Here is a 12,379-nt window from a genome sequence, read left to right on the forward strand (position 1 = left end):
GCAATATCCCTGTGAACGAGTCAGAGAACAGTTACTTCCCCTCCCCTCACTGCCTCAGAGCAGATTGTTCACCAAATAGGTTTAATCAAATACTGCCCTTCCCTATCAACATCGCTGAAGTCATGTTTGAAACAGTGATGGACACAATACTATTTGTAAACTCCCTGTATTAAAGTCATGACCACAATGTACGCCAATGTACAATGGCCAAATAATGCTCTCTGCCTCTATGAACTCTAGTCCACGAGGTAGAAATGAAAAGCCAACTCCAGTTGACCTACAGGTATGAGTACATTGATAGATACCTTGTAAAACAAGCCAGAAGGCATCTGTATTTTGATGGAGCAGGAAGCTGTTGCCACTGTGGCTAAGCCCACCAGAACGCACTGCCTTCTGGCTGTCAGGACCAAAACTATGAAAATGTCACAGCTGCCTGTCCACTGTAAGAATCTTTTCAGGTGTCTACTCCCTTAACAGAGTTAGTATTAAGTTCTAGAACTCCCAGAGTTCTGGGTTTACTGACCTTGTTGGTATAACAACAGTGATTGGAACTCTGAACAGAGGGCCTGCATTAGGCGTTGCTGTATCATATCCACACACCTAACAAAATAAATACAACTACTTAAAATCTTTGGTCAAAACTAAACTACAGAAGACAACATTCAATTTAAACTACTTGCAGAGTATTTTGAATCTTTGTAATAATCACTGAGAAAAAAAAAAGCCATTTGACCACTGTCACCCTAGAAATAATAAAACACCAACAACCTCTGAGGAAAAAAACATTAGTTTTCACACTTTGACTCATTTCAGTCTTTCCCCAAAAGTCTTCAAACTTTCAACCCACATTTGATAGTTCCTATATCGAAAGCTCAACATAGTTTCAACTCAGAATTTGTCCCAAACAGACTTATTTTAGTTCAGATATTTTTATTGTTATATAAAATATATTTTTATCCTTTTCTTCCAGGGTTATGTTAGAAAAAATATAATTTGATTTACCATGCTTTTCACAGCCAAGCTTTAAATACTATCTTTGAAAAATATGTTCAATCACAAAATCTCATAATGGTTAAGGTTGAAAGGGGCCTTAAAGATCATTAAGTTCCAACTCCCCTGCCATGGGCAGGGACTCCTTCCACTAGATCAGGTTCCACAGAGCTCCATCCAACCTGGTCTTGAACACTGCAAAGGACGGGGCATCCAACAGCTTCTCTGGGCAACCTGTTCCAGCATCTCACCACTCTCACAGTGACTTTGCTAAAATGTTCTCAGTGGTACCGTAGAAGACTTGCAACTCTAAACATCTTAAGCAAGCACTTTTAAATAGAAAGCTGGTATCATCTTTATTATGATCAAGTACAATGCAATGAAAGCATTTCAATGTTAATATAAGGTTTGTGATAAGGATAGAGAGGGCTGAAAAATAATTGTTGTTGGGGGGTAACTTTCGCAGGAGTAAAAGAGGATGACTGGGAGAGTAAATGAGAAATTTAATGGCTTTGTTATTAAATTTGACAAAATTTGAATGTAGATGCTCAAAGTCAGCTACATCTTCTAGTGTACACAGCCATTACCACACATTTTTCTCCTTCACCTTCCAAAATGGGACGTAGTAGAGGTAAGGAAACAAGAAAATATGTTACATCACTGTAATCACACAAGCAACTTCTCAAGCCAAAGCAAAATCTTGTGTCCATTTAAGGCTGCATGGCAACATCACAAAAGCCAAGCCAGTCCTTAAGCCACCACAGAAGAAATATTTAAGACCTCATAAAAGCACAAATCTCTATCCTCAATAATAGTATCTGTCAATTCAGACAGACAGTCAAAGGTTAAAATATATCCAGAGGAAAAAACTTAATCAATGGTTATTTATTTGGTTTATATTTTCTATATATTTTTATTTTTTAAACATAGATAATCAAAGTCCCACTGGCATGTGCTACACAACATTGTATAGCATAACTATGGCTGAACCCTGGCTTCAGCCTCTATAGTGAAATGGAGTGTAGCACTATTTTCTGGTCTATACAGCACACAGACTTGATTTCCTTAAAAATTACTTCTATAAAAAGTTGATAGAGACCACATGAAAAGGAAAGAGCACACAATCTCGCTTAGAACACCGATATTTCCATACTTCTGTATAATGTACTCCTTCTCTGAGGCCACGTGGATCCACACGAATATTTATGTGTCGACACTGGTTCATGAGCTCTAAATGACTAGGACACTGGACCCACAGTGCATTTGAGGTTAAAGCTAAATGAAGTTGGAGAGATATTCTTTCAGTATTTTCTGTCAAGAAACAAATTTAAGAAACAAGTCAGTAACACAAATATGGGTACATAGCCTGCTATATAATGCAGCATTTACTATTAAAATGCACACGTCAATAAAATGCAATAGGAATCAATTCCTTAGGGCACTTGGATGTCAGATTCTGCACAAAGGGCAGTGTTCTATATTACTTCTTTTAACTTGAGAAAAACAGAATAGTAGCAGTATGCAGTAAAATAAAGTTTGTATCCAACTTTGAAAGTCCTCCTCCCTAAAACAGTCAAACCCAACAAAGTCAAAGGTAGGATGGTAAGCAAATGCTTCAGTTACCCACAACATAGTCTGGAAGTAGTTATAAACTTCCTTCTATAGATAAAGTGTTGCCTAATGCAGAGAAATAAAATAAAAAGCAATCTCACTGATTCTGAAGGTTATGTTAATTACCAAATTACATTATCAAGCAACCTAAGCAAGAAGAAAAATCTTTTAAAAATTACTATGATAATCTAGTTTGCAAACAGTCAAATTCTATAAATTAGCTTTTATGTCAAAAAAAGTGCTAAGCTTCCACGAAAGTATCCAAACCAGTTGAAATGTTTTAGATATTAAAAACCAACTTCCTGCTCCAAAGATAACACTTCCAAAAACTTTTTCCAGGTTTCCTGTTCCTAATTAAGCTTAGCTTAATTTTCAAGACATTTCATCACATCTTTATTAGAGAAAAGAGCATTCTGTTATGAGATATAATTCCTTTATGGGTAGATGAAAAGCTCAAGGAGAGCTTCAACAGACAGACTGAGCAATGAGTGTCCCTTAACCACTTACTACAGTTTCTCAAACTCAGTCTTGTTGAAGACACCAGACACAGCACAGAAATAACAACTGGACAGGTACTAGGGAAACAACATCATGCTACAGGCTTCTCATCCATTACAAATGCCTAATTGTTTTCAAATTGTTTGCTTCCTGCAGAAGAGTCTAGTGTATGATGACTTCATTTTTTTTGCGTCACGTTAAATTTAAAATGCACTGATTGCAATATAAGCTGTCAAATAACTAAGCTGTTCTGAGTCAGTAACCCGTCCCAAATAATACCCTTTCTTCCCCTAAGCATACTCATCCCCTTTGCCACATGCCAACCTTCTTGAGGATCTCCAGTTTTAGGAAAGCAATTAATCTCAGTAACAAGCTCTCGCATGGCTCATTTTGCAAATACAATGCAATTCAGTGTCTCAGTGAGTTCCAATTTTTATTAAATAAAGTAAAGCAGGGCAAAACGGTTTACAGAAAAAAAAGATGTCAAATGTTATTTTGAACTGTGTAAGTTACTTTTACCCTGCAAGTAAAACCTGTATCAATTGCTGTATTGCCCCTAGATATATTTATGATTATCAATTATTAGATATTGGATGGAAATCTAGATTGTTAAACAAGATTTTTCTCAGGTTGTGGAAACAAAGTCCAAATCTAAAATTTATACTCTTTAAACAACTGAGAAACTAATTTCTGGTTAAGTGCTTTCATCTTTAGAACAGTAATCATCCCTTGTCAAGAGTTATCTACAATAAAACCCCTGAAGTTCTATAATTTCATGAAACATCAGGAATGCTTGACTTTATTTTTCCCTAGTCCCACAACTTCACTTTAAATTTCTACAGAACAGAGATTCTTTCAGTGGGAGGAAGCATGAAGCAACAGACTCCCCCAAAACATTAAAGCACTGCAGTTATAAGTCTGAGGTTAGAATGGAAAAGTTTTAGTTGTATGCCTTCATTTACCATGAAATTTAGAGTTACAGTGACTCCTTTTACAGTACAGATTCCTATCACTCCTCATTATCAGAACTTTTTGCTTCAAGATCATGCTTTTATGTCCCCATCCACCTTCACATACAAAAGCTCTTTCCTACCTGTATTCTCAGGAAAGACAGGTTCTATGCCAACCCCATGATCAGATGGTGCAGCTATCTGGGCCGGACCTCTGAGGTAGATTCCACGGTTGCTGCCAACAGTAACTGTAAAGCCGATGTTGCTTGTGAATGATGAATTCTGAATGAGGTAGTCATAGGCTTTATCAACCTGTTAGAAAGAACAAGTTCTAAATTAACAAATTTCAACTTAATAGTAAATTTATGCATATTCTCTTCAACATGAAGTGTTTAGCAAGCACAGCAACAGTGAAGTACCTCACATGCTACCTGAGCCACATGTGCTTCTACAATACCAAATATAGAAAGTGAGGCAACTTTTCCTGTCTGCAACAGCCACACAGAGCCCAGAAAGCCAAGAACATTTAAAATAAAAAGGGCAAGTCTCCTCTGCTACAAATCAATCAACAAATTCATAACACAAGTTTTCAGTGTCTTTTCCTCAAAGACAAAGAGGACTTCAAGGCCCAAACCTATGATATCAATTCAGGTGACTTTTTCACAGGTGAAGCAACACTAGTTAAACATTCAAAACTTTTATACAATAAAAAGTTGAGCAATTCAAAAGAGACAAGCAATATGGGATGCCCATGTAAGTTTTATAAATTGGTATGAAATAAGAGAATCAGGTCATGAAATCCATCCCCAGGTCTAAGTAAATGAGCTGTCACAGTAACCTTGCAGGACAAATTCAGCTTTTGTTTTAAGAAGACAACCATCTACCTTGCTTGCTATTTTACTGACTACAAAAATCTTACATTCTCTTCTACTTGGCAGCAAGGTACCTTCACCAGCAAAGATTAGGGTGCTCTCCTTTGAGACAAGTGTACATACAATAGCCTTGTCTCACAGATCAGTTCTAACCACATTTTAACACATACTTTAATCACAGGCTACTAAAACACAAAGTATGACTGGTGCATTCCATTTTTCTGCAGCAACGTTTTCTATTTGGTATGGCTACCACCACTGCTGCCTTTTGTGTCATTATAGATGTGCTTAGCAGACATTACCTACTACATTCTATCATCTCCAGATGTGAGTTTAGGACTGAGTAGTTAATATCTACCATCTTGAAGCATGAGAGAAAAATCTCAGTACTTCTTTTGACTAGGATGGGGGTGACTGTGGGCAAAAAAGAGCAGCAGCTCTGTAAGAATACAAGCTTATGCATACAGAGACACTAATTCAGTATGCCTTCATCATACAAAGGATCACATCAGATTGCCAAGTCACTTAGAAGTCCACAGGATACAATGAGCACTTCAGTGCAAGCCTGCAGCAAAGTCACTGCACAAGTGCAGCTGTACTCCTATGTGAATCAGCATGGGCATCTATTTTCACTGCTCAGAACTTACAGTTCCAGCTTTTGTCTGAACAGAACAAGTTCAGCTCTCTCTGACAATACATAAAAACATTTTTGGACATTAAGACAGAATTTAGGCACACAAATTCAAATGTGGGTGATAAAAACCCACATTCCACTTTTATTTCCATGTACCTTTTTGATGAGCCTAAAAATGCGTCCAGTTAACACATTTATTCTACAGTAACTGCATGCTGAAACTGGAAGAATTTCTCATTTGTTCTCCCCTCCCACTACATTCCCTTCCTCTTGCTCAAACAGATCTGAGAATCAAGTAGCATGAGAGCAAACTGAGTGAGATCACCAAGATAGCAGCTTTTTTGTGGGTTAATTTTCCACTGACAGTTACTTATATTATCCTGGGGTTTTTGCTAGCAAATACCTGAATAATACCATGTCCTTGTGCAAACACTTCTATGTTTTCAGCTTTCACTGCAGTATTTTCTAAAGCTCTTCTGACAGAATGTACAGTGTAGTGAATACCATTAGCTTTGAGTCCTGAAATTAAAAATAAGGGTATTATTGGACACAACAAAAAATTTGAAAGCTACAGTATTTTTTTAAGAGGAAAAACTATTTAATCTCTTTTAGATAACCCATCTAAGTTTAACATTGTAGCACATTACCTGACAATACTAATGCAATGCCTCCACATGCATTGGGAGAAGACATGGATGTGCCATTCATGAGTTGTGTTCCTCGCAGAGTCCAGTTTGGAACAGAAGCAATAGCACCTCCTGGGGCACTAATACTTACTCCAAGGGCTCCATCAGTGCTAGTGTTTAAAAAAAAAATTGGTTAAAAAACAAACTTTTTTTTTCTGCACAATTTATCTTGAAGTTATCAGTACACTTCAAAAAATTTTAGCTTTAGGGAACATTTGCAATCTATTACTTTATTAAATCCATTAACCCATTAAGCCAAGACAAAGCATGGCAACAAGTAACAGTTTAAAATGTCACATTAATCATCAGCTATGCCTGTTTTACAGTGAAAGGTTTCTAAATTTTCACCCCTTCAATACTCTTCAGTTTAGCCAGCAGACTATCTTCTGAGATTTGAATTAGAAAATGCACGTAAACAAACCTATTAAACACTTTAATACATAAAACAGTATTTTACACAGCCTATTAAATGGTTATTATTTTTAAAGAAAAATAGAAAAAGGCAGAGGAAGGCTAGAAAAGATCCACACCCCAGATGTCTAATTTTCTATGTTGCCAGTTCACTACCAGGTCAAGTTCTGAATTACAACAAACAAACCTGAAACAAGGAGGGCAGGGGAAGAACAAAAAAAACCAAATGGAATGTCAGAGTTGGATCAGGATTAGCTAGGCCTATCTTTCACAAGCATATTTAAGAACAGAGCAAGGATCTCTGGCACAGTTAAAGCATCATCTAGTTTTCAACTCTACGAGCCAGATATGCTCCATCTTTCTTACTCCAGATAGACAAAAATTGCATCACTTGAATAAGGACGGCACTGTGCCCGAGCTATTGGGTTCTGTAGAGAGGCAGGGTATTATAGGGTGTTTATATACCACACTAACAATTTCTTATGTCTAAAATCTGTCTCAAATCAGAGTACTCTAAGAACAATACTCTAATGTGATGTTTGGACACATTTTATGACAGACACATATAAACATATAGAAGGTTCTGTACCAGAACACCTCTGAACATGCAGTGCACAGCACAGTTGCCTGAAAGCCTCTGCCGCTTACTCAGACAGACTGATCCCCTAGACCAAGGCTGCTGTAGCAAAGCTTTAGGAACTCTCCAGTCAGCTGCCTGTTGCACCCTACACAAGAAGAATCCTCCTTTGGCCAGACTTGGGCCTTTCAGCTGACATATGCTCACTCTGACTACTTTACAATGCACAGTGACTAAGCACACAAAATGTAGGGTTTTCTATGTGTATGTGTGTGTGTATGAATATAAAAGTTAATTACAAATCTTTCTCCCTTTCTCAGCTGAAGGCAGAGACCACATTTCTCTTTTCCCTATACGAAACATGACAATTCTTCATAGCAAGATTCTTGAAACACTATACTTGCCACTGTGCAAACACCATGACAGCTACAGAACAATTCTAAAGTCTAAACACAGGTAAGAACTCAAACAGACATGTACTCTTTTGGTTTTTCTTTTGTCTACCACATTAGCACCAAATGCTTCTGAGACATGAAATAAAAACTGAAGTTTACATTGCCCCTAAATTTTGTTTTGTAGTTCTTTGAGGTAATTTTTTATAGTGTGAGGTAGAAAAAAAAAATTTTCTTTGCCTACTCACACCTCTGCCAGACTCAAACAAAACCCTTGAGTAAGTTGTGCCACAGCAGCAATGTCAGTGAAGCCAGAGGTAGCACCACTGCAGTATTTCTTTTAATCTTCAGCACTGACAGAATAATTACTTTCACCACATTAACTTAATGACATAAATGCTATGAAAAAATATCTCAAAAAACTAAATTAAAAAAACCCAAACAAATTTCCAAACATTCCATCAACTTTTATCATCTCTGAACAGGTCTGCACCCAAATACACTTTCCTGAAAAATACAGGTTGTGCTGAAGCCGTTCAGTGGCATTCCTCCTCCCCCAGGAGTTCTACAGCCCAATATTCAAAGGTCTTCCCAGAACAGCAGGCTATCTATGCTCTTTCCACAGGAAAGAAATTTTTATTCTGGTATTAATGACCAATTTAGATTTTGAATTACGTCAAAGTATAATTTTTTCTAAGAGTATAACATACCTAGGCCCTCTGGATGACCAAGTATATTGATTTGCAGGCAGTTTTTCTCTTAAAGAGTATTCAGCAACCATCATGTCAGGTGATACATAGGCACCAACACCTGTAAAAAACATTCAAGTGTTTTAGATGTAACATGAACTTTTAATAAAAGCTAAAATGGAATATTTCTGTGGTTTTAATTTATTATGAGAAGAATTCTTGTTTTTTAAAAAACAGAAACACATATTTTCTATCTCATTAAATCCAGGTATTTTTGCTGAACAAATGTAAAGCAGCATGCTAGGAAGTAACAACACTGATAGGCACACCATGTAATATTAAAATATTACACAAATTTCCAAATTTCGATTTTATTCAGTTGGAATAGGATGTATTCACCTTCCACATTTCTTTCACAACAGATGCCTTTTACTCATTTCCACTCTCTCCTGCACCCTTTTGGCTGCCTTTACACTGCTATGAACTATAACAACCATACTTCAAAGCAATCCACATGATTTGGTTCATGTTCACGTGGCTCACAGCTATACCACCTGGAGCCACATCCACACAACTCAAACTCAGTTATGAGACAGTCGTTACTGTGTATCAGTTCAAAGTGCAGAGAGTACGTAAATAACTACATCAAAGCCTGACAAAGTAGCATTTTTAGAACAGAATGCCAAGGATGCACATTACAACTATGCCATTTACCTATTCTAAAGTGTACATTCCACTTTGTTTACAGCACAAGCACTATCAGGATGGTAGAAAACTACAATGTCAAGCTGACAAATTCGGCAAGGCCCATGTCCTTGTCTGTGTAAACTAAGTCAACCTGTCAGCTGTATTTTGCTTTACCCTCAAAACCGAAAAAAACCCCTATCTGGTTCACTCCAGATGGAGGACAAGGACCAAGCTACTTGGCATGCAGAGTGAATGATCATCCAGTCTCTAGAGTGATACAACAAGTAAGTTGAATTGACAGAGTAGATGCATTCTAAGAGCAAAGCCAATACAGACCTGAAAAGAGCTTGTTAGTTCTAGTTCCAACCCCTAGTCTCAGCAAGGAATTAATTGCAGATTAACTTTTAGAAAGTAATCAGCATTAATTCTACTAGCTGCCCTGAAATAGCAGCTCTCCAGCTTTCATGACTTCATGCTAGTCTCTTTTCCATGCTAGTCTTCTTGAATGAGAATTCTGAGACTTAACAAGCATCTTGTGTAATGCAACAATGAGGCAACAGGATTTATATAAAAATTAAGACTAAGGAAGTTAGCAAAATGTCTAGCATTTGGGGGTAAGTCTTGTAAGTCAATCTTTCACTGAAATATCAAAAACAGGTTAGTCCATCAGAAAACCAACTTCTATGCCAGTAGTAGGCTTGCACAGAAGTGGCACTGCAGCTGGAAGATTCCTCCCCTCAAGGACTTGTCTAGGTCCTGACATGGGATTATTCTATATCCAAATGAAAAAAATTTGTTTCACTACAAATAAAATTAGAGTATCTGATGAAGATAGATGATCCAAAACCACAGTTCTGACAATTCAGAATGCATTGCAAGACTCTCCAGAAGATTAACTGGAATCCAACTTAGAATCATACTTTTTACAAGTTGCATTAACCAGCAGCTATTGGTCTGAGCAAAGTGGTGTGCTTAGACAAAAAAACTAATTGAAAAACTAATTAAAAAACTAATCCTGAAATGTTCAAATAAGTAAAACAAAAGATTTCTTTTACACATTTGATACAAAGCCATATCGAATCAAGACCATTTGCCTCCTATCTCTCTTTTCTACATAGGGTCTTGCAGGAATTGTAAGAAGATAATCTAAATTTTTATCCCTAAGCATATAGCAAGTGCCTTTGTCAGAATTAATCTTGTAGCCCAGCAGCCTGAAAATTTCTTGGATTTAGTTCAGCATCAAACATGTAACAAAAGTACAAAGTTTGAAAAGACAGAAGCTGAATATTGTAAAAATTTTTTTCAAAACAAATTGTGTACCTATCACACTCGATGTAGTTCCACCTGGACATCCTACTGTAGAGAGGCAAGGACCATTATTTCCTGCACTTGAAACATAGATCACATTGTGTTTCCACACTGCTTCATTAATCACTTCACAAATTCTCCTGAAGTATGAGGAAAAAAAAAGTCATTTAACAATATTGCTTTAAAGTTTTCTTCCACAGGACAAAATTCCCATTTTTAGTAGAACTTCCGAGCAGTCACCAAGCAAGGAATATGTAGCCTGCTTCCCACACCTGGCAGAGGTGGTTCCAATATAGAAGTTGACCACAAAAATACCTTCTGGTTTTAAAAAGGAGTAACAGCTACAGCAATCTTAGGTCTTCAAAATATACCCCACAGATTATGTGGTTTTGCAGCTACAAAAATTCTTTATTAATCTAAAATATTATATATATATATATAAAAATTTGTATATTATATATTTGTTTGTATATTATAAATTAATAGCTTTTTGGATGGGTTTACCTAACTTTTAAAGACCGTTTAAAATGTAGACTGCAGAGTTTCTAACACATGAATCATACGGGCCTGGACAATTCATTCTTAGTGACAGCTGGTTTACACAAAGCTCAACAAATATAATTCCACTTCTGTGAAACTGAAATACTTTAACTACAGTACTACTCACCCAGAATTTGGCCAGTGAGTTGCTTCTCCATAGCTATAGTTGACAAGATCACATTTGTATTTTATTGTTTCTATCATCTGATAAAATAAAAATAAAAGCAGAAATACATACTAGTCACAGAATAAGTCACTTCAGGAATGACAAAAAACATCTGCTTGAACTGATCTGCTACATATCTAAGAAAGTGGGATTAATCTCTTTTCACTCTAGAAAATAATTTACTTCAGTCAGTTATTTAAGTGCTATTTTCCCTATGAACAAAGAGAATTAAAACAAACCACTCCCTGAACTGCCTTATTCTTGCCACATTCCAAGCTATAAATTAAGACATTACCCTAAGAGAAAACTGTAGACATCATCAGTACTGTCACTAATGTCTGTCCTCAATAACAGAAAATTCTCCTTTTCCTGTGCAGTTCAGCTGAATTCCAAAAAGTTGCAAAACATTATTGTACATCTTCATGTTGCTATATCAAAATGTACTATGGGTCAGAAACATAATTTTCTATTTTCAGATCCTTTTCTTGTTTTTCAAAGTTTTTCACCATCAACTCACCACATGGAAAAGGTCTTGGGCCTTTCATCATTAAAAGGAATGATATTTTTCCTCACTTTTAATAAAAAAAGTACACATAAATTCAGCCACATAGGTAGATACTAGTCTCTATTCTAGATTTATTTAAGTCTTCTATAAATATCTAAGTAACTACAAAAAATACACTCACAACACATAGAACTTAAAGCAAACGTGCAAGTAACTTCACCTATGTATCAAGCTTGACAGACACAATGCAAGTCTGTCAGTCTGAAAAAACTCTGTGCTCTATGCAACAGAAGTCTTGTTTTATATTAAAACATTAGTCTTAAAATATGCTTTAAAATACATTTTAGTTGTTTTCAGGGTTTTTTTAGGATTGAGTGGGTTGTTTTGTTGTTGTGGTTGTATTTTTGTGTTTGGTTAGTTTTTTGTTGTAAATACTGCATAACCATAAAAACATAGCCTATAAGCCTGCAGAAAGGTTCACAATATTCTGCACTTTAATCACAGCGCTGAGATTAATAATTTATTTGGTGAAATACCCACAGCTCTTATTAGACCAGTGCCAGTTTCCATTGTACTTAGTCTCGTATCGCCAATCTTGATTGCAAGAATCTGAGCTCCAGGAGCCACACCATTTCTTTCTGGTTCTTCTGGAAAGTAGCCAGCTGCAATACTAGCCACATGTGTTCCATGTGCTCCTGCACAAATGAAAAGTGTGTATGTTTAGTGAATTTCATTTCTATCAATTTAATATACTACAGCTCAACTAATTTTCACTTATTGAGCTATAACAACATAAATCCAATCAGTGGCCAGTCACCAGTGGTGTTCACCACGACTCAGTCAGGCCAGTCCAGTTTCATAAT

At 36.5% G+C, this 12,379-nt stretch overlaps 1 protein-coding gene across 2 annotated transcripts in view; it reads right to left on the minus strand.

Moving 5' to 3' along the window:
* Positions 1-12,379, minus strand: part of TPP2 (tripeptidyl peptidase 2) — a 55,923-nt gene that overhangs the window by 31,954 nt on the left and 11,590 nt on the right. For both annotated transcript variants that reach the window (XM_032678613.1, XM_032678612.1), the window contains exons 7-15: positions 12,057-12,211; positions 10,973-11,049; positions 10,318-10,445; positions 8,332-8,431; positions 6,203-6,351; positions 5,959-6,074; positions 4,193-4,361; positions 2,144-2,301; positions 524-600 (exon numbers count right to left, since the gene is read on the minus strand). In XM_032678613.1, coding sequence (XP_032534504.1) covers positions 524-600; positions 2,144-2,301; positions 4,193-4,361; positions 5,959-6,074; positions 6,203-6,351; positions 8,332-8,431; positions 10,318-10,445; positions 10,973-11,049; positions 12,057-12,211 — 1,129 coding nt within the window. The remainder of the gene's footprint in view (positions 1-523; positions 601-2,143; positions 2,302-4,192; positions 4,362-5,958; positions 6,075-6,202; positions 6,352-8,331; positions 8,432-10,317; positions 10,446-10,972; positions 11,050-12,056; positions 12,212-12,379) is intronic.

This window comes from Chiroxiphia lanceolata, chromosome 2, assembly GCF_009829145.1.
Source record: "Chiroxiphia lanceolata isolate bChiLan1 chromosome 2, bChiLan1.pri, whole genome shotgun sequence".
Classification (NCBI taxonomy): Eukaryota; Metazoa; Chordata; class Aves; order Passeriformes; family Pipridae; genus Chiroxiphia; species Chiroxiphia lanceolata.